This window comes from Corvus kubaryi, unplaced genomic scaffold (genome assembly GCF_017639235.1).
Source record: "Corvus kubaryi isolate FWS band 111438036 unplaced genomic scaffold, C.kubaryi_AGA036_p1.0 37396, whole genome shotgun sequence".
In the NCBI taxonomy this organism is placed as follows: domain Eukaryota; kingdom Metazoa; phylum Chordata; class Aves; order Passeriformes; family Corvidae; genus Corvus; species Corvus kubaryi.
The window spans coordinates 3989727-4012878 of NW_024581135.1; the positions used below are offsets into that span (position 1 = coordinate 3989727).

Consider the following 23152-nt stretch of genomic DNA (forward strand, 5'->3'; position numbering starts at 1 on the left):
AGAGCGACTGAGATTCTCCAATACCAAGTGCCCCTTAAAAGGGATTCACATGTTAGTCCAAGTGGTTTATGATGTTCCAAGAAGCCCTCTGCTGCAATTACTTTCATGATCTGCATATGGCCATACATTATCACATACATCCATCTCCTAAATCACTCGCAGCCTTAAAATAAAGTGTTAGTCCACTCACACGAAAACCTACTTTCAAATACAAGAATAAAAAGAATGAAATTCTGCCTACAGAATTTCAGGGTTTTGAGTCTTAAAAGAAACCAAAGTTGATTTTATTTCTGGAGAAAGATTTTCCACTGCAGTTCACACCTACCAACCAGCTCAGCCATCAGGTCCAGGATGCACTCGTCTGCCAAAGCCCATGGGCGCTGGCCATTGAAATGGCCATGGACACCTCTGAAAAGGAATGGAAAAATGATGAAAATGTGTGGTATTCTATTTGGATCAGTCCTAAGAGTCATACCTGATTTGGAGACTACACATTTGGAGGATGGATGAGCAGGATGAGACTTGCCTAAGCTGAGCACAACACTGTTCTCATACCATTAAACTGCAGAGAAAAGGCAATTTATTGGTTTCTGACAGGATTTCACTTGCTTGAAAATTATTTATTTTGGCCCACAAAATTCCTCTAGAAATTCCTCAGAATTAAAGCTGATAGCTTTTTCACAAGGCCCCTGGAAGTGGCTGCATGGGTTCTGGAAGCCTCTGGGGACAGGAAAGCTGGGACAGAGCATCCCAGTGTGGGATGGCACCTGCTAACCCCGGCTCACACCACTGCACAGAGAGCAGAGCTCACCCCACAGACTTCCCCAACATGCATCTCTGGCTGAACATTATATGGTGCCGAGGATGATAGACTTAAACACTGCCTTACTCCCAGGAATATTTCTTGTCAGAAACAATTTCCATCCTCCTGTATCTCCTGTCTGAGCTCACCCTTCTGCATAAACCAGAGGGTACTTCATGCAGGGGCAGGTGCTTCCCTGCATCAACAGAGCTGTTTGCTAATTTTCATTGTTTCTCTTTTCCCTGAAAATTTTTTCTAGCTCCAAGTGTGCATAAAGCTTTTTGGGTTGACAAAGGCTATTTTAAAACTTTATATTGCAAACAGCTCCTGTCTACAGGGGATCATATGGTCACCTTAAACCCAAGCGTGCTGCTACTCTGAAGTGACAGATATATAAATTAAATTCTCGATTATGTGCTTTGAACTAAATTTTCCTTCAATTATGACGGAGAAGAAAACTTCTAACCATGCATATATAAATAAAAAGTTGCCCAGTTTCTTAAACATGCAGGGTGTAGAGTACAGATTTAAATGCAAATGGAGGCAGATTGAGAAAAGTAATAATGGTGCTAATCCAGGGGAACATTGCTCTGGGCTCCCATCTCACACTGGATGATTTTCATATTTGCTGAGCACCACGGGGTACTTGTGGAGTTGGAAACACCAGGCTGCATGAGGCTGAGTATAAAGCTGTTTCAAAATAAGGACAAAGCTGGTAGGAAGCCGGGTAGAGAGCAAAAGAAGCCCTAATAGCTTTGATGTGAGAAAACAAGAAGAAAAAAGTAATAAACCCTTTAAAGAAGAACCGGCCCACAACATTCACTCAAAATCATGGGAGGACAGCTGGCAGATTAAGACATGAGAAAGGAGGGTGCCTGAGACACTACCCCATTCTCAAGGCTATTTTAAAGATTGGTTTTCCCTATCCACCTCATACTTTCCCTTCTCAGGTACAGTTTCATTCTGTCTCCCACAAAAATTACCTGGGTGTTTTACAGTCAGACCCTTTTTGATTGACTTGGGTCTAATTCACATCTCCTAGGGATATTTCCATAAAAGAATAGGGGAGCTGCTGCAAAAAAGCACAGCTGTATTAACCATTTCAAGCCTCTCATCCTTGCAAAACACCATTTAATTTTGGACTAGATTAGGTCAACATCTGAAGGAGTGCACAGGTACAACTGCACATCTCTTACAGATAAAATAACATCCCTCTGTTCAACAAATCCAACCCCACATAGACAAGGAGGAGCCTGCTCCTCAGTTTGGATAAGGTCATGGTACAGCACCTGACTGCTTTTCTCCATTTTAGAATTGCTCTCTGATGAGTCCTCGACAGCAGAGAGCGGGCAGTGTGAAATAACCCTCATTTACAGGAACATTTCCTAGATGAGGAGAAAAGGCAGTGGGTGGGGAGGCCAGAAAATGCTGCGAGGGGCAGGATTAGTGCTAAAATGTCTTCCTTTCTATCAGCCCACAATACAGCTGCATTCCCTGCAGACAGGGGTATATGTTTCACAAACAGCAAGACATTTACTGGTAATTCCCTGTCTTATTCTTAACTGTAATATAGCGATCAAGGGACTTTAGGATAATACAGACTGTTAAAATAAAACCCCCAAAGATTTTCAGTGGCTCCCAGCCTGAGGGAATCTGTATTTCTGAAAGAGGATAGCAAACATAATAAGATGGGAAAAATAAGTTCTAACTACCTATGGGATTCTCTTTCATTAGCCTTCCCTGATTTTATAGCCATTAGTGTCATCCTAATGGGAATTTACTAATGAAAGTTCTCTCTATCAGCACACAGGACTATCAAAACCTCAGAATAAATTTCCAAGTTATCATGAAAACAGTTGTGAGATTTTGGGCATGAGAATGTTTTATTTTGAGAGGAAAACATGGACATTTAACCATATTGAAAGAAGGGAGCAGCAGCATTTATTATTATTCATATTATTATTATTATGGCACAGCTTACAGCTTGCCTCCCTCTTGATGGCCAATATAAATGCCAAGAGACAAAAATTATTGCTGCTAAAATGGTAGTTAAAAGCATATTCTTGGACCCTTTTTTTATTTTAATCACATGAAACTCTGTAGACTTTGCTGATGGCACAATACATCCTATTACACTCAGGTTGTAAAATTCTATGCTCTGCCTCAGAGAATTTATATCTCTGTATATTATGCCACCCCTCTCTCAGCTCTGGTAGGCACTGGGGGTAATAATCTTTAAGGACACAAGTGCAGTGCTCCTGGCATTCCCCTCAGACATGGAGAGCCTACATCCCTTTTTTTCTCCCACTGCACCCTAGGCAGCAAAAGAGATTTAAACAAATTAATGAATACAAAACTTCATCCATCAAATCACGGACCATCAGACAAGTAGATATTTCTTCAACTTCCATGAGAGTTTCTCATTGTGCAAATTAATTTTTAGTCGGTTACCATTTTATTTTCAATTTGGCAGGAAATCACAATGCCACGTTTTATTCGCTGAGGTCTGGTTGATTTAAAGCTTGCTAAGGGAGCTAGAAACACATTTTCTGAGATGATCCCAGGGTTTCAAAGGCGGTGAGAAAAGGAATTTAAATTAATTGCCATCTTCAGGAATCTTCTGTGCTCATCCAAATCTTGTTCAAGTGCAAATTTCCTTCTTGCTCCTTTGCCAAAAATGATGCAAGGTATTTAATGAGCCAGTACAGACTCTTAAGTTGGACCATGGTTTCAAGCAAAGAAACAGCCAAGAAAAGGAAGACATATCGAAAGAAAAAGAACTGTATGGGCCAGTAGATTAAAGAGAAAACTAAAAAACCCAGGGCATTGCAACAGGCATTTGCAGCTTTACTATACAACCTGCTGAAAGGCAGAGTGCTGAGATGAGTTCTGAGAGTGGCAGGAGAGGTGGATCTGTCAAACAGGGATTGGTCAAGCTGCACTCTTGTTTGCAAGGCTCTCACATCCTGCAGGATTAGTTCAGCACACAGACCCAAAGATACCTTCTGACTTGCTGAAAATAATCTTTGCTAGTGCAAGTGCTATATTACAAAGCCTTCCTCAAACTAGGAGGTTGTTAATCTACTCTGTTCATGTCAGCCTCTTGCCAGACTGCTTCAATGCTTAGAAATATATATATATTCTATTTCTAGACTCAATTTATTAATTCCTTGTTTATATTTACTGTGCCAACATTGATGAATCCACAGAGAACAAGTTTTCCTTTCAGTCTTAATTTTACTCAACTCAGGTCCTCAAGACTTGCATGCAGCAGGGTCCCCAATCCCCAGTCGCCCTGTCAGCCCTTCACAAGAGCACAACTGGCTACAGCAGGCTCCCTTCTGTCTTAATTGTTCCACTTTAATGAGTTATTCAGATGAGAGAGACATTGCCTGCTGCAATGAGTATGCTCACACGCAGTAATGATTCTATAAAATATTTTAATTACTTAACCAGTTCTGGCAGGGCAAAGGGGAAAACAAGGCACTGCAAAGCACCTCTTGGCCTTCCTCCAACCAAAAACGTCCCTTGAAATTCAGACTTTTAAAATATTATGTTATTGACTACTCTTGGCTAAACACAAGGGAACAACTCTTCATCCCTTTTTGCCCCTCATTCAATAAGTCTTGGATTTAGCTGAAATCATAACTGAAAGATGAAGTCTCAAAGACTCCTTTTAAATCCATACTGAGAATGTCAGTGGCTTGGATTTGTAATTTTCACACATTAGCATAAAACCAGAGGAATGAAGGATATGGAGAGGAAGAATACAAAACCAGAGGAGGTGTGTGGGAGGCAGATGTATGAAGAAAGTGATAACCCACCAGTTGAAGTGGAGGTGGGGGAAAGGAACAAAGCCCTAAGACGGAGCACAACAAGAAAAGAGGATTTTCCATGCTTTTCTCTCCCAGCTTTGCCCTAATGAGTCACCATCACCACTTGGAGATAAAGCTACAGCTTCCCTGCCTTTGACCAGCAGTAGGTAATCTTCCTTTTCACTCTTGCCATTAACTACAAGCAGTGAAAGCCATTTAAATAGACTTGCAGCTCTTTGAGAGGGGTCCCAAGACACAACAAACAGAAAATGCAATAAACCAATTTATAAGAAAGCCAGAATCTATACCACTGCTGACTTGATAGATGTACCTAATTTGCATGGCATTTCTTAGATTTTTGCTACTTATTTATCTAAGCCAGAGCCACTACATCCCACACTGCCAGCACACCAGCCATTGAGCAGGCTTCAGCTGGGAACAGCTACCACCTTAGACTGGGCTTTGCTAAGCTGTCCTTGATGACTGGAATAAAAGTACCCATTTCTGTACCTTCAGCCACCTATTCCTTTGCATTCCATTCACCACCTTCTCCAAGCATACACTGTTCTCAAAATCAGCTTGATCTTACCGCAGCTGTCTCAGTTGCTTTAGGTGCAGGATTTTATTCTGTTTCTTTGCTGATCTTGAGCTTTTCTGTTTGGTTGGTTCTTTGGGGTTTTTTTTTTTTGGTTTTAATTTGTTTTTAAACTTTATGATTTATTCTGGGTAAGGCTTTTGAGGCCAAGATGTGTTTTTGCAGACAGACTTTCTAGTTTTGCTCCCTCTCTTCCAGTGGCTTGAAATCAATGTTCAGGCATATTTCCCCCTTAGTTACAGTTCCTGAAGGCACTTTTGATCTGAAGAAACACACTGCCTACCCTTTTCTTCCAGGTTTTTATAGTCACTGAGGAAAACCTCATCCTTCACTGCAGCAAAGACAAACACAAGAATAGAAGTGAGCCAGTGAAAAGATACAGTGGAGGAGCTGAAATAAGTTTGCAGTCCCAGTGCGTCACTCTGAGAATGTTATCTGGCTTCTGCCTTTTGAAGGAGCTCAGCTGTTTCCCTGATAAAGTGGGATAACAGCCCAGAAATGGACAGGGTTGCAATTTTTTCAAACAACTGGAGAAACTGCATTGCTGTGCTGACTGAATACCCAGAAGGAACGAGCGCCTCCCAAAGTTCCACTCATTCTCAGCCTTCTTACCTATGAGAGTACAGGTGATAAATAGGAAACAATAAACCATGTTGATGAACTCCCAGCATTCATACATTCTCAAGTGGAAGAGCAGCTACAGAGTTTTCACATTTGCATTGAGAAGCCTCCATCTCGACTGTTCCTACTGAAACAAGGCTGCCCACTTAGCAGAATTCATGTTTCCTCTTCTGCCTCTCCATATTTCCTCTGCTCTTTCACCATGAAATCACATCTGTTCCACTCATATCCCGCACCCTATAAAAGAGTTCATCTCTCACCCAGCTCACTCACTCATCTGGATGTTATTTTCCTTTCCCACCTTCAGTTCCCTGTTTTTTACTCATCATTTTCCTTACTCATCCCTGCTCCAGCTGCTCAGGCAGGTGCTGGAGATCTCAAAGCACAGACTCTTAATGGAAACAGAACATAATATTAAAAAAAACCTAAATAAAGAGTAAAAAAAGCTTTTTCTTTCCCCTGTGTATATTAAAAAATTCCCCATTTGTTATGATAACAGTGTCCCTTTCCTGCAATGTGTCCTTCTTTTATCCTGTCTCTTTTACATCAGGTTCATTCAGCAAAGCTCATTGCAATCCACACTCAGCTCCTTGCTGAGATGATACTGAGAAGACAGGAACGTTTCTTTCTAAATAAAATGAACTTGTCAGGCAGAGACTTGGTTTAAGAGGAGCCAAAAACCTGCCAGCGCTGGCAGGAGCATCACCTGCATTCAGTGCTATTTCAAGGGGAACTGCCTGTTGCAAGGCCTGCAGGGTGAATCACACAGTTAAAAACACTAACTAGAACATCACAGGGCCTGGAACACCACCACATTCATCAGCAAGCAGCACTGACCAAATAGGTTTGTGTGCCTTGTGTAGAAACACTGTTTAAAAATGCTGCTGGGTGGGGAGGGTTAAACTGCACAGGTCCTGCAGGTGAGCCAAGCAGAGCCACCACACACAGCATGGGTTAGCACAGCTGGAAGGGTCTATTTGCCTGTTTTAGCTCCTGCCTTTAAAAGAGATATAAACAGTGCTAGGGAAACACTGAACATGTTTTACTCCTGGGCTGCAGTACTTTTAACATGCTATTCTGCTGTTCAAGCAGTACCAAGGAAGATCCCAAAATAAAGTGCTCCTCTGAAGCACAGGTGAGCATCTGGCACACCCTGCAGGGTACTCACGTTCGAGCCCACTTGTCCAGTTCCTCATCCAAGTAAGTTTTAACTTTTCTTGGCTGGAGCCCAAGAGAATTCCCAACGAAGTATATGCAGCTCTCCTCTCCATTCACCAGGCTCAGGTCAGCTGTGGAGGGAAAGCACAGAAACAAAACGTACGTGGGAGTGAGCACAGGAGGGCACCGGGGCTCTGTCCATTGCCCATCCCCTGGGACATCACGGTCCCCATACGAGAACAGAGGTGTCACATCCTGACCTCTCTCCCAGAGCACCACCCAGTAACCCTGCAAAGGATCTAAGGAGGACAGCAGGCAATTTGCAAGCAATTATTCACCTTTTCCTCCTACAATTTTTGGGGCTGATGTGAGTTCAGGCATCACTAAATCCACAGGTCTCAGGGGCTGTGTGAGAAGCAGTCACTGGCACTGATTTTATCAGGTCTGTAACCAGCAGTGAGTAAACAGGGAGCGTTTTCCCAACCAGGCTGTCCACTTTTCTTCCAATACATGCCTACTCTGAGTCATGAAGCTACTGGAATCATGCATTTAATAAAAGTTAGGACTAGGTAAATCTGTGTTTTTCATGTAAGTTCTCCCTGCACAATTAAACCTCTATTTAGAAAAATGTAGTCATTGTGCAGAATACTTTAAGGCAGTCTCAAAAGTTCTTGTCTTGTCAGCAAATACTGTGGGCTGCACTTCACGTCATCATCTGAGGAGGAGGAGGAAATCTATGTTGACAAATCCTTTCAGTGATTAGGAGAAAAGCAAGGCAGTAGAAATTTATAAATAATAGCTCTAGTGAGGTTCTGAACAATCTAATTACCCTGTGTCATCATCTATCAATCCAAACACAGCCTTCTTCTGTTATTTCTCATGTTAGAGATTGTTGGAGGGACAAGTGATGGTGACCTTCTGGAAGCAGTAATTTGCATTCTTCTACACCCAATACTTACAATATCCCAAAAGCTAATACCACATATAATTTTGGTAAATATAATCAATATGCCTCAGAATAAAGATAAAATGAATGAGCATGTTAAGATACATGCTAAAAATGAACCATAAGATCGCAATTCAGTCTGTGAAAATTTTATAAGACCTGTAGAAAAACAGCTTGGAAAAGGTATCTTACTACCTTTTGCACTAACAGTTACCAATTTCATTGTGCTTGCCCAGAAACACATTTTTCAGGAGTATAGACAACTTGGGTAATTTCTTAATTAAAGTTTTAGAGGCTTTTAAAAAGCATAAGTCAGGGAGCAATCTCTGCCTAATCTGTTTTGCAGACACAACGTCTGTTTTTCATCTCCATTCTAATATGAATGAAAACAGAGAGGCATAAATATTATCCATGCCCCCAAATTGATTCTATTAACAGTTCTTTTCCTACCAAGAAACACAATAACACTTTTCCACTGGGATTAGAGAGAAGGATCTTTGCTCAAGAATTTGGAGCTCAGTCTGACTAATAGTCACCAAGCAGTAAAACAGGTGAGGAAATATTAGCAAGCCAGCTTTTCTTACACCACAGTCCTTTCTAAATAAAAACATCTCTTGTTCACTGTTGGATATATAGGGCATTACCTTTTTGATAAAGTGTATTTTGGCACTTCTATACCTGTTTCTTTGGATATTCTTTTTGTGGTGTGTTATCAAATCTGAATCTGGATGAACTTTTTTTCCTTTTGACAAAAAAAGCTATTTACTTCCTCCTCTCTGACATCACTAAAAGACTCCTTTTGGACATTGCTGCCTTTTTTTTTTCTACCATCTTTGTAATTTCTCCTGATCACCACCCCCTCGTGCTCCAACAACTCCACATTCACTGTGATATTCTTAAGAATGATACAGTTTTTTCCCCTAAGCCTAGCACCTGTCTTTCCCCAAATTACATTTATTTCTCCTGGTATTGGCCCTTTTAATTTCTGGAGGAGCTGTGGTTGATTTGAAACACATCTTGAAATATTCCAACAGGAAATAAACACAATTGAGGAAATAAAGGCAAAGAAAAAAAATATTGAAATATGTTCTTAGAGTAGCCTGGATCAAAAAATACATTTACATTAAGATTACTTAAATATATTATATATTCACACACCTACTCAGATTCATGCAAACTGGTCAAATCTAATCACATACATTATTTTGCATACTAATTATCCTCATTCATCTGTATTAAAGATGCACTTCTTTTAAACCTAAAAGGAAAAGCAAGTTTATTGTCAGAAATATAAAAGGGAAAAATATAATGGGTTTATTAATCAGAAAGGAAGGACTAAATCTGCTTATACTTATCTGAGCTCTGTCCTTAGCTGAATGATAAAAGATTGTCTTTCACACTTGCCTGTACCCCCCTCACCAGCCCTCCAAAGAGCCAGATTTTTATGATTAACCACTACCTTTAACCATTTCTTCTGGGAAGTACACCTCAGCGCTTTCACTCCGGGGCATCTTTTTATTCCCAAGAAACCCAAATGATGCCCTACTCCTTCACAAGGTGACAAAGCACAAGCCATAGCCTTAATCAGATGGGTGATTAGGTGCCCAACTGCAATCTAGTCATTCCTGCCTGCTCCCTGTGGTGTGAGAAGAGAGCGTTAAAGAGACTTTGTTGTCAGCTGGGAGAAGGGCGAGGAGATGCAAGCATTTCTCTAAATCTTCTGCTGTCATTTTCTCCTCATTTGCTCACCTGAGCCTCGTCCCTCATGCTTGCACATAAAGCCTCTGAGCTTTGCAGGGAGTTAGGCTGCTACTGGTTTCCTCTTGATTGATACAACAAATAAACAGCTCTGACAGGTTATAACTTGATAACTAAATTAAACTATTATAATGACTTCCTAAATATTTTCCTGTACGTCATCTTACAGTTGTCTCCTATGGATGTTCTCATCTGCTTCTTGTAAGGTTTCATTTTAAAGCCTCATTGTAATGTTTTATGTAAATATATAAAGAATATTTGATGGCTAATATCTGTAATGACATTTATCTTCAGGAACGCGTTATCTGGCATCCGCTCCTGGGCGCAGATAAATGTCACGGCAGATCTGTCTCTATGGTATAGACACACAATGCAAATATATATATCTTTACACCCCCGCTGTTCTTCAGCAGGGAAGCTGTTCATGATGACAGCTGAAGCACAGAAAAGAAGGACAGGAAAAAAAAAAGGAGAGGGAAAAACCCCTCAGTTTAGGAACACCAGAATGGTGGGTTCTCTGTGCTTTTCAACTGGTACTACTTTGTACATTGTTTATCTTCACTAAAACATATAGATCTCCACAGTCTCAGGACTAAATATTATTGTAGTGACAGGGGAAAAACCCCACATCAGCAGTCCACGGGTCTAAATATTGTGGTAATTGAAAACCAAACAATAAAGGAGTTTGGAAGGGAAGAAACCAAAACTGTCACGTGGGTATCAAAACCTCTGCCTACTTCTCAGAAGATTCTTTGATCTGAAGCTGCTACAACAGTACACTGAAAAGTGACCTTTGATATTGTGGAGAGACATTCGACTTTCTGCAGTCAAAGATGCAGCTGCTGCTCATGTGTCCTACTTGGGCTGGATTCCAGCAGCACCACTTCCATGGGGTCTGTGTTCCAGCATCTTTCCAGCTCTAGTGGCACATCTTGCAGCACCACGGTGGCAGCTGAAGGAGCTTTGAGTACAGAAGAGTCAACTATCCAAACAGAGGGGTTTAGTAAACTCTCTTAAGTGACCAGGGTAAAAAAAATGAAAATGAAAAATTAAGGAGGCAGGGAGGAAGCACAATAGTTTAAATATTTGCAAAGTGTCCAGTCCTGCTCTGAATAATAGAAACAGCATAACTCAAGGATTTGAATGTGGAGAAAAAAAAGCCAATGTCCCCAGAACATAAAAAACTGAGATTTATCATCCCTGTATCCTAAGGGCAGGAGCAGACAGCATTCCCAACACTCATCTTTGCTTGGCAGGAAGATACTGAAGACAGAGACAGTTTCAAAAGATTCCCTGGAATTCTGACTATTGACACCATTTTCTGTCACAGTTTCTTACTGGACACAGTTTGGTGAATGCACCTGTAATTTCTCATTTACCATCAGTACTGTTCCTTTCAGAAAATCTGTGGAAAATTCTATCTGAATTTACTGGGGAAAAAAAAAACGAACAAACAAACAAGAAAGTTCTATCATATTTTTTCCTTTGATTTTCAATAGGTGCATTTTGCCAAGGCAGGAAAGGAGGAGAGTGACTATGCCTATATGTGTTCACTATCTAAGGAAATAATCTGCCATTTCTCCAGTGGCCAGTGTTCAGGGACCAGGGTCTGCAGAGCCAGCCCAGCTTTTGCTCTCCATGTAACTGAGATGAAAGTAAACCCAAACAGGACCTGGGAAGCATGAGAAGAGACCAGGACCTTGCTGCCTCCACAGGTGGCTGCTCCTACCATGTTTCCCTGCATGAATGCGGCTATTGCAGGTATCTAAAAGAATGTGGAGTTGGTTTTTAGTTTTGGTGGGCTGGGAGTGCTAGCCTGAAGCAAATGCTTCCCTCTCAGTCTGCCACCCCTCTTTCTACCCCTCCTGCCTCCACACCAAGCCCTCCCCATGCCCAGACATCCCACAGGCTCCTCAAAACAATCTATGGAACAGGAAAGAAGGAGAAAAATGTCCAGAACAATTTTACATAGCTACACTGAAGTCAGGTGCTATCTATTTTTAGGCAATTCATGAGGAAAGTGGAAAATATCTTCAAATAAAAGACTTCATTATGAATTATTTGCTCAGATCAATTATTTGTTCTGAGGCACAGTCTTCCATTTGGCCTCAGTGAGAAAATAGCTCCACCACTAGCAATAAGACATAAATGGTCACATAATATATATACTGTCTCTTTCATTAACTAAAATAATTGTAACTAGACAGATAATACCAAACTGAATCACACCAAGGAAGCAACTGCTCTGAACTATCCCAAGCGACGCTGCTGTTTCAAGCCATTAGACAGAAAAGCTACTGCCTATAATTTTCAATCAGTCACTACATTGTTCAAAGCTGCTGACTGACAGCATAAGCACCGTGTAAGTACTGTATCCTCACATTTGATTCAGGATGGGAACGAGAACATAGAGCTTTTGGTGCTAGAATAAGCTGATGGATTGATTTAGCAACAGCAGGGACATTCTGTGCTCAGATATGACTACAATTGCTCAATTATCTCATAAGTGACGATGATTTCCAAAGACTTGTGATAAACACATGCAGAAGATGTGAAGCCCAGCCCTTTCCCCCTCCCTCTCCCTCACAGTAATTATAATTCTCACTTGGAGGCAGATCCTTAACTTTGGGGATACAGAAACATTCCCGAAGATGCTTTAACTCATCTTTTTCATCTAAGTGGAAAGCGAGTTTTTTGTCTGTGGGACTGCACCCGAGCTGCAAGGCAGTTTGTTCCAAAATGCTTGCTGGGAGCACAGGAGAAGATAGATCCATTTTCAGGTCATTCAATTTCACCTGAAAGTCAGAAATGACAGTTTAGCTTCTGCAGTTTGCATAGTCACGAGTGGCTGATAAGCAGTCACTAAAGCTGCATCATTCAGGACCCAAAGTTACTTGAGTTAAAGCTTTTAAAAAGTGAAGTGTCTGAATAGACTGGTAAGCCTGATCAAATATTTCCAAGGCAACATATTGCTGTAACCCCCAAAGGCTTTTTTCTTTCCCTTCTATAGATACAAAGCTCTTCCCTTTTTAAGCTTTATCAGACTCCAAATTCTCCTGCCAGACTGACAGGAGTTCCAAATGCTGGAGTGTCACTCACAGTTTGGAGATGTCAAAGCCAGAGGCAGCATTATTGTTTCTGCAGTCTGAGCTCCTCAGAATAGCAGGTGCACAGATACACTGAAGTTGTTTCCAGGCTGTGCAACGTTCAGCCCCTTGCAGCATTTTTTGCCTCAAAAATTGGAGGGGGTGTTTGTATACGGCCATGCTCATGTGCAAGGGGAGAGCAGGCAGGATGCGGGTGTCAGGCAAACACAGCTTTCAGGATCAGAGCCTTGAATTAATATTTCCTTTCAGCTACACCACGTATCCTGCTGGTTTAGTTCTGTTTCTTCTGGGAGAGGAGAGAAGCCCAAGTGAAATCAGAAATATGACAGACCATGGACTCTACGAGAACATCCAAAACTAACTGCAAAATTTACAAGCTCGTTGATCTTGATATGAAAACAGTCCTGTAACTGTAATGCTCAGAGACACCACTGTCTTCCAGACAGCACTTGTGCACTTGGCTTTACAGTTGGCAAAGAAGGTTTGCAACACATACTCTGCACTTTAGGGCACGACTTCACTGCTGTGTTTTTGTGGCAGCAGGCAGCCAAGAGGCTCAGTGAGATGCTTGGTGGCTGCCCCAGTTGAGAGAAATGTGTAGTTACACCACACAATGTTCTCTGCCTTTTTAACATCCCCAGGAGTCTTGCTGCAAAGGAACACTCGAGGGGATAGGCTGAAATAGGATGGATTAGCACATGACATGCAGCACAGAGCCACTAGAGAATATCACTTTTTCTCTCTGTTTGAGAAAGAAAGCTCTTTAAGCACATATCTTCCATAAGCTCTCATTTCTCAAAGCCAAAATATCCTCCATACAGTTATCCAGAAACAAGCTGTGTGTAGAACAACAGATGACTGTTGAGAAGAGCTTTGTCAACACATACGGGAAAGACAACAGTTGGCATTTAAATATAAACCCCTAAACAGCACAGCCTCCTTAGTGCCAATTAACCCAAACCTGTTTATACTCTGGCCAAATGGCCAGCATGATGCTACTTACCTGCTTTAATCTGCTATCATTTGGGTTATGATGAGAACATAATCTTTTTCCCCTCCAGACTTGATACCTTACACTAACAATTTTTTCCCTCCCACCAGCATGCAGAGTTCAAAAAAAAAAAAACCAATACCAGCAGAGTTCTTTAAAACAACAGGTTTCATTTAGCTAATGTTCACCCTCCCCTGGGAGTTATTGGAGACATCCTATTTTTATGCTGTCTCCACACAGGTTGTTCATACCTCCTCATTGTCGCCAAATTTATCATTCCCACTCATTCTCTCTAATCATCCTTTACATTGTAAAAAGGAAAATAAAATGGCAAAAATGTTTTGGGAGGAAAAAAAAAAGGTATTTCAGCATCTTGGTTTTCAGAGTGCTTTTCAAGATTTCTAGGAGGCAGAGGGCTACATCAAGACTGGTAGTTGAGTGTGATGCTCAAGTGGCCAAGCTGGTTGGGGTCAGGACACCCCATGTCACAAAGGGCTGCCACCCCACTGAAAGCCCTGAAGAAGGTGTGACGAGGCTCCCTGTGCCCCAGGGAACTGCTCCTCAGTTCCTCCACAGCTGAGCAGCACATCCGAGGGTCCATTCCCTGCTGGGATCTCAGTAACAGATGTGCTTTTCTGCAGGTCAGAAGAGCATCGACCTTCTGCACCTGATTTGGCAGACACCAGGAAGGATGGCTCAGGGATCTTTATTGCCTCCAGGATGTGGTGGCTGCTGAACACACACTACAAAGGACAGAGAGTTCTCAGTAAGACAAGTCCCTAGAACCACAGGAACCACTTCATGTTAGGGTGACCAGAAAGGCTTCTCCCAGGATGAATTGTTCTGTTCTGTTCATCTATCCCAGTTTGGATTCCCCGGTTGCCTGTCAGCCTCCACCCCTCATCACTCCCCCAGAGCTTCCCCATTGGCCCCCATTCCCTGGTCCCACCTTTTCCCCCAGATAAAACTGTGAGTTCTGGGCTCATGTTGGTATTTGCCTCTGCACCCCTGGACAGTGTAGCAGCAATAAATGCTCCTGCCAGGTTGCACCCAAACGCCCTTCTGGACTCTTTGGTATTGACTGTGACACTGAACCCACCCGTGCGTCTGTGGGGGCACGCGGGGCCCCACGGAGCCGGGCAGGGACAGTGTTACCAGGAGATGTTGTGAACCACAAGAAAAGCAAGTCATGTTCACAGAAACCATGGCCATCATAATACAGGCACTTCATTATAATCTACAGACACTGCAAGGTAACTTAAGTTTCACTTCCACAAATTACAGATGTTAAGAACCCATGGGCGTAACCAGTAAATGAGCGCTAATTTCCAAGCAATACTTGGATCAGCACTTGGAAGGAAGAATTAGTTTTTGTTTCCAGAGGCTTGTTTATCTGATTTACAACTTCAGCATGGATGTCCTGATCCCATTATCAAAGCATGTCCAGCACATACATAATAAAGATATAGTCCTCTATTTTTAATGAGCACTTAATGCAAATTATGTTAAAAAATCCTTAGATGAGGGGCTGAAAACCGTGTCTCCCTGACTGTCTCCTCCTAGGTAAAGAACCACGCAGTTGCCTATGCAATATTTTCTGTACAATCTCCTTCCCACTCAAGTTAATGCCTGGATTTTTTATTTTTTATTGTTTTTATTTTGCTCCCTGGTGACATACCTCCTGAAGTAAGGTAAGGAGCCTTTTCAGCTCTCTAAACAGGTGAACTGTGAGTTAAGAATATTTGTTCAGTGATGCTCAGCCCCCATGGTCCCTAGGAAGGAGACCATGGAGCTTTAGTGTTGCCAACACCTGTGTCCTCTCCTGAAAACAGCCTGAAGGTGGTTTGGGAGTCTCCAGCATTCATCTCCTGGGACCACTGAGGTAATTGCTCTGAAATTTGTGATCAGGAGGTGGATGATAAGGGTGCTTGAAGGACTATTTGGTATTATAACCGTATTCTTCTCATCTAGCCTGTAGCTTCCCTGCTCTACACCTCATGAACACAGCACAGCATCCCAATATTTATCTTACCAGTCACCATTTTTCAGCAAGGTCACCCAGTAATTACAGTGGATTAATGGCCATCATCCACTGACCTGCCTGGCAAGCACAGATTGGTTTTGTTTCCATTTGAGGCCTGACCCAAACCCCACTGAAGTCAGTAAGTGTCTCTATTACAGACAGCAACACCTCGATCAGGCTTTTGGTTCCCTGTCATTGCTGTATCTGATCAATGACTTACATTTATTGGGATTCTCATTGATATAAGATTTTGACAGCAAATATAATATTAGATACAAAGATCTAGAAGTTAAAAATGATTAAGTGCTCAGAGATATCTGATTTAATACAAGCACGATGAAATAAGATAAAACTACTTAAATAAAATCAATCAAAATCCTATTGAGGAACGAAATTCCAGAGATCCAGTTCTGAGATCAGCACAAGAAAGTAATTATGTCCTTTGAGTAGGAATTAGGCTCCATAGAGAAGAATCCCAGAATTGTTAGGGGTTGGGTTTTTCCCCCTCGCTTTACTCTGACTGGCATTTTTGTTGTTTTTTTTTTTTTTATTTGCAGAATAGAGTCCTGTGCAATTATTTTATAATAATTCATGGGTAATTTGTTTTTTTCTACATGTAGAGCAAACACATTTGTATAAGAACAGCACATCTTTATCTCGTTGTAACTGAAAACAATATTCAGTAACCTCTTCAAACTACAATTCAGACCCATCAGTGAAAAATGCATTTCCCACTTTGGTAAACATGGCTCTTTACCAGGATTTTTTTTTCATACAGCTTAGAGAAAAAAAATATTTTGAGAGAAACAATTTGTCCCCACCACCTACTCTAAAAAAAAAAAAAGCATTCAGGTGTTCTCATATAACCCCAAAATGGTTTGGGTTGGAAGAGACCTTAAAGACCATTTTGTTCCAACCCCTGCCATGGGCAGGGACACCTTCCACTAGACCAGGTTTCCTTCTTTTCCTTGAAACTTTATTACACTTTTTGACTTAACAGATGACATGAAGTCAGTATATTTTTACTTTTTTCTTCTTCCATTGCTCTTTTGACTCTTCCACGGGGCTTGCTTGTACTACACCCTGATTCCATGTAAAAACTCAGCTATGACTGTAGGCAATCTTTCATCTTCAAAAAGGTAACATACAACTTAAATTAAGAAAACAGTCATTTTTTCCATGCTTTAACAGCACAGACATTGGCCCCTACTACTTATTTCCCATTTTAAAACTATGAAAGACAATGGATGAGAATTAGTCAGGCACAAGTGACACAAATGTCTGGGTGATTATTTCAGTTTTGTCCTTTATGCATAATTTACTGACTAAATAAAAAAAAAAAGTGTGAATATTAGCAAGTCATCTTATCAAACCTTCTCAGGAAGGTCCATTAGGCTTAATTATAAGAATGATAATTCATCCTGTTTTAGATCCGCTTGTGTCTTTATGGATCTCCCCTCTGTCTTGATGTCTTTGTCAAAAAAAAAAAGTTCCCTCAACCCTCCCCTTAAGCATTTTCTTTAAATATTCCAAGATGTTACTCACAGTCTTCCTACCCAGCACAGTGCTGACAGGCACACAATGAATCCCTACTTTACGCTGTATCAATATCCTCAGAGGAAAAGGGTTTGTCATGGAAATAGCCCGTCCTGCACTTTCTGCCCTCCAATAGCTGTTCTCCAGGTTGCTAAACACAGCTCAGCCCACAGACCTTTGATACGTTGAGGCTGGTGTCCAAATGCGCCCTTTGGGAATGAAAACTGGGGGTGTGCACACGTGTGAGTGGGGAAGTTTGCAGCACAGGTCCAGGCTGTCAAAATACACCCACTGAAAGCACCAATAGCACCGTAATTGAGGCTGGTTTAGAAAACAAACAAAAGAGGAACTCCAGAACTGCATGGCGTGTAAGGGCTTATTCTTTTCCCATCTTTACACCAAAGAAATTGCTTTGGTTGACTATGATTTTGCAGAAGGAAGTTTCTAAAACAGCACAGCCCAAGGCAGCATGCAGCCTAGGTTACTTCAGGTTAAATACACTTCAGTGAATTTGTTTAAATTACGGAACTGGAGAGAAAGAAAAATCTAAATATTCATAGCATCCCCAACAACAGACACGCAGCAGCAACCACCACTGTATAATTAAATAAGTTATACAGCACAGTGTCACAGCAGCAGCAAGGGAATGTGACAGAGAGGAATTATAATAAACTCAGTTACTTAGAGTAATTTAGGCACTTATTGACCTTCATGTCAAGAAGCGCTATGGTGCTAAAAGTAATTTTACATAGAAAATTCATCTTTTCTCCTCTGCAGTGAAACCACATTACCCTGTGGTCAGCAGCTGTTCCTGGGAGAGGGTGATGAAACTCCTGAGCAAATACTCGTTGTTGCATGAAGAAACAGCCACAGTCACGTGCCTGGTTCCCCAGACTCTGACCCCACCAGCCACATAACCTCCGAGTTAACCAAAAACCAGCTATGTATGGAATTATTTCTTTTATTATTATCTTTTCCTTTGTCAGCATGGCAAAATTTAAAGCTCTGGTTAAATTCGGAAGACGCCCCTCTTCCGTATGGGCATGGGAAAATAAACACAGTTGTGATGAAAGTGGTTTTAGACCAAACTCTTTCACTTTCGTGAAGGAGACAATCGATAGCAGAACAGCAAGAAGCCAGTTGTGTTTGCAACCACATGGCAGAGGGAGTGGTGGGAATTTACATGGAATGCAGATTTGCCAGAGTGGAAAACAGAAGAAGAATTAAAGGTGAAATTAGGAAAGAACAGAGTTGATACCTCTCTTTGCTCTCTATAAACATTATCTCAAACCAGCCACGTGTTTACTCAATCCCCTCCATTCAAGCTTGAGTAACACCCATTCCTACACACAGCTAGAATGCAGGAATGTGGACAAGAAAAATTGTTTCTATCCAGCCTCTGAAGCTTCAGAGCAGGGTTAAAAAAAAGAAAAAAAAAAAGAAAAAAAGAAAACCACAAAAAAATATAACGCAACAGTGAGGAGAGATATAGGGGCAGGAGGGTCAGAGTTGTGGACTAACAATGTAATTCAGAGATACCTCTCCATCCTAGAGTTCTGTGTGCCCAGACCCCTGCAGTAATGCTTGTTTATTATCTGGATTTCCATTTTCAGTAAGCACCAATAGATGCGACACTCTTGAACTGTAACATTTCATCTTCTTTGTGAGAAAAAAGCCCAACAAAACAACCACACAGAGCACTTAATATTGACCCAAAACAGAGCTGACCTCTATCCATCAGCTCCTGCAGTACCATTGCCCTCTTTCACACTCTCAAATGACTTTTTCTGGGGCTTCCCACTAACTCGTCTTGTTTACTCCACCAGCAAGACAATGGGACTGCTGCTCAAGAAATTTTATCCCACCAGGAATATGGTCTGAGAAAGAAGCAGGAGATTGGGGCACTTCAGCTACTGAAGCAAAAGGGATCCAAAGTCAAACAGTCTCAACTCAAAGTCAAAAGGGTATTTATTTCTTGTTTGGTTGGCCATTTAGGTCAAACCAAGCTGAAATACACGGCAGCTTTTCAATTTGCCTTTAGAAATAAAACTACACAAACAGTGGAGTGAAAATTTTCCCACTGTATTTCCCTTTGAATGAGCATCATGCGTTTTAACCTTGATTGTCGGTGGTGGTGAAAGCAGCTGTGCTGGCAAAGGCCATATGTTTGCAGACTTTTATGAGAATTGGAATAAATTCTCAACTTCTCCTTCCCAGCTATTCTTCTCAACCCTTCTGATGGAATGAAAGAAAAACAGAGACAAAAACCTTTGCCCCCAAATTCAAGGCTCAAACATCAGCAAACATATAGCCTAGATACGTTTTTGTAGCTGCAGAACAAGTAAAATGGTCTGGATTTTTTTTTCCTGTGTTGCTGTGAAGCAGCCAGAGGACAGGAAGAGAAGAAGGAGCTGCTGTAAGTTACAGCAAGATCAATGTACAAGGGAGTGAGGCTGCACGAGATGGCCAAAGTCCCAGTGGGCACAGGTTGATGTGGCAGAGAGCAGGCCGAGAATGCAACCGAGGGCAGCTCAGCCCTCCTGCTCTCAGAGGCGCTGTTAGGAGAGTGATGGGAAAGCAGGGAGATCTGACAGACACTTTAGAGAAGGAAAAAGAAGAAAAAAAGGAGCTCTCCGTGTCCGTAACTAAGGGCTGTGTGGGATAGGTGGGGCAGAGAAGGGATTGAGGGGTGGGCAGGAAAATGCATTTCCCATACCAACAGCTTCCTTGTGTCATAACTACACTGAGCCACACACTGCCAGCCACATCCACGAGTGTGCTGCTGACACTGCTTCATCTCAGCCTTCACCCCAATTATTTGCTGTGCCCATCTGCCTTCCATCACTGCCACTCCCAGACTGACCAGAGACCACTCAAGCCCCAGCCACGGGAGCCTTGTCCCTTGACTGGAAGAAACTGTGGGAGTTTTTCCACAGAAGCACCAGTAAAGGCTGTAACAAATTAATTTGACAAAACATATGCCTTCTTCTGGAGGCATGTGACAACAACAAATAACCAAGGGCACCCTAAAGCAAACTCACCCCGTGCCAGATGGGATGCCAGGACACTGGGTCCATCAGGTCATGGAAGCTTGCCTTGGCACTGCTAGCCCTGAGCCTTCTTGCTGTCAAGAGGGTAAAATGACCCAGCAAACAAAGAAGTATTCTCTTTAACAGGAATAGGCAGGTCTTACCCAGAATGAGATGGCCTGGAAGGCCCTCAGGCAGGAAAACTGTGGCTCTTACAGTCAGAAGAGGAGCAGCAAAGCAGTGATGTGTCCAAGCAGCACACACTGCACCTGCAGCACAGAACTCTGCTCAGGCACAGATGCTCAGAAAAACCAAGATTGTCTGTATTTACAAGGCCAGCCCCCCAGCTATTTTTTAAAGCATGCCATCTGCACCTTGTGATGGCACGATGCATTTCACCTCAGGCTTCACAGCAATCGCTGGGTAAACAACAGCATAAAACCTTTGGTCTCCTCCCTGCTGAGCTTGCTATAACAACTTTCTTACCACTTTTGTTTTCTCTCTGCTCCATCAACACCCCTGCTCTGCCTGAAAACTCCTCTCTTACCTCAGGTCCCGTTTAAACCCTGTGTGATGAGGGTGCCCTACACCTGCCCTCACTTAAGTGGTTCCCCTCCCTCTCCCTCAGATCTCAGGGAGCTGCTTTTTCCTTCTGAAGTTATTTGAAAAGAACATGTATATTTGGCCTATTTGTGGGAGTGGATTGCTCTGGTTGTCTGATTTTAACTTTTGGTCTTCTGATTAAGACTGAAAAACCCTCACTCAGTCCGTTAAACTTTACTTTATAGAAACTTAACTCCCTATAATGATGATCCAGTGTTTATTTCTTTGTTTATTTATGATGCAGTCATTAGTAGCTCCTGCTAAATAATTAACTGCCCTTTAAGTAGCCAAAACGAGCTCCTGAAATCTTCCTCCTTGTCTGAATGGATTTTCCCTATTTTCTTTTAGGTCAGACTGTTAGGCACATCTCCCTAAATACATATGGGTTTTTCCTGTTATGTGACCTGCTCCTAATATTGTTTATCTTCAGGCTCTGTATCAGTTATCATTTTCATTTCTTTCTGATTCATTAAACACAATATTTGTCCTCTAAAATCTATTGTCAATGTAGTGCCTCTATGAAAAGAAAATAGAATCACAGAAATAAGAAATTATTCAGTTTTCTGCAGTAACTTTTAAGGAGAGCTATTGCACCACTGCACCAATAATAGTAATACCGAGAGAGGGACAATAAGGCAATGAGAGTCAAGTGATTTCCACGTAAAGAAAACAAGAGCAGTAACTCCCCACGGCTCTGATAACTCCATGGTAGCTGCAACAGCAGGAGGAACACATTTTGAATAGATGAAATTTCCTTGTGTCTCTCCAAGTTAGCTGCTACTAACCAAAGATGGCTGCTGTACCTCGGGTGCCCTCACCTGTATGTCCAAGCTGGATGCACAGATATAAATATTTTTTTAAAAGCCTCTTGCTCTACGGAATGGATTATCACTGTTGTTGATCTTAATGTTTTGCAAAGAATAAGAGATTTCCCCTGCCTATGGTCAAATATTTGGTCTCAGTGTTCGCTCCGGACAGCAAGGATATTTCGAGTGGTTTTTACCAAAGGCAGGGATGGGAGGGGGAGTGTGCCTGTCCCTACCTGAGAGATCAGAACTGGGATGGCCACAGGGGCATTTGAGAGACTGAAAGTAAAATGGGGGACGTGGCACTCCCTTTTCTCATTACACCCCCTTTTGTCATGGCAGCAGCTTGCTGTGTTTTATAAAGTCTTAAAAATCAAAGTGAGCGCCTTGGGGATGGATTTCCAGCAAACATCCTAATTACTCTTTCTGCAAGGTCATCTCAAAGGTGTCTGTGTATCAGATGTAGCCTCTTTCTATCTAGCCACGGTGTCCTCACCCGCCAGTGACCAGCTGTGTGTCCAGATCTCACAGAAAAACACAACCGCCCACTTCTCCATCTGCTTGTAGCACATTTCCTGCCTGTGGTCACAGAGCTTCTGAGAAAGGGGAAATCAGACACCAGCAGCAAGCCAGATGCAATGGGATAACAACAACAATACCTCACTGAGAGGCTTCCCACAGCACCAGAACTTTCCTTTTGTCCTAAATGTTTGTGTACCATGTCTTTTATGATGCTCTTCACACCATTGCAGGCTTACAAATAGCTGACATGAACGGAACTGAGGCAGACAAACAATCCCGGTGCCTTTTCCCTCCTTCCCCTGCCCCTTGTTTGCAGCTCCATAAAAGTGAATGCACCTCACACTTTTCACTCTTGTTTTTAAGCTCTTGCAGCAGTTACCGCCTAGAACAAGGCTCAGGGAGGGGAAAAGGAAGAAAGGGCAGGACGGAAAATAACAAGCTGAGCTTTTACTTCGCGTGGGCTGTAAGAAAAGTAAAACGAAATGAAATGAAATGAAATGAAATGAAATGAAATGAAAAAAATAAAATAAAATAAAATAAAATAAAATAAAATAAAATAAAATAAAATAAAATAAAATAAAATAAAATACACATAGCACATACGGGTTAATGAAGCATCATGTGGATCTGGACCCTCCAAAAGCTGAAATTGCAAGGCCGGGCTCTGGCTGATTTAAATAGCACGCTACGGTTCTGAATGAGCGTAAATGCACGGAGGAACCCACAGCAGGTAAAGGATGGTGACAGGCAGCAAAGTGGCGTGTGACACCCGAGGGAGGCCAGCGGTGGCTTAGGAAGGGGATAGAGTCACACACATCCTGTCATAAGCAACTCATTCTG

The 23152-nt window shown here is 42.0% G+C and overlaps 1 protein-coding gene across 6 annotated transcripts in view; it reads right to left on the reverse strand.

Annotated features, from left to right (window-relative positions):
• KYNU (kynureninase) overlaps nucleotides 1-17546 on the reverse strand; it is a 58362-nt gene extending 40816 nt beyond the window's left edge. Inside the window, exons 1-4 of one of the 6 annotated variants that reach the window (XM_042041208.1) lie at nucleotides 17528-17546; nucleotides 12301-12490; nucleotides 7002-7122; nucleotides 326-408 (exon numbers count right to left, since the gene is read on the reverse strand). In XM_042041208.1, the coding sequence (XP_041897142.1) occupies nucleotides 326-408; nucleotides 7002-7122; nucleotides 12301-12469 (373 nt within the window). In that variant the 5' untranslated portion in view covers nucleotides 12470-12490; nucleotides 17528-17546. Of the gene's footprint in view, nucleotides 1-325; nucleotides 409-7001; nucleotides 7123-12300; nucleotides 12491-14460; nucleotides 14523-17361; nucleotides 17494-17527 lie in introns of those variants that run through there. The other 5 variants (XM_042041206.1, XM_042041205.1, XM_042041209.1 and 2 more) reach the window with 5 other exon arrangements.
• Between the last annotated feature and the right edge of the window lie 5606 nt (nucleotides 17547-23152).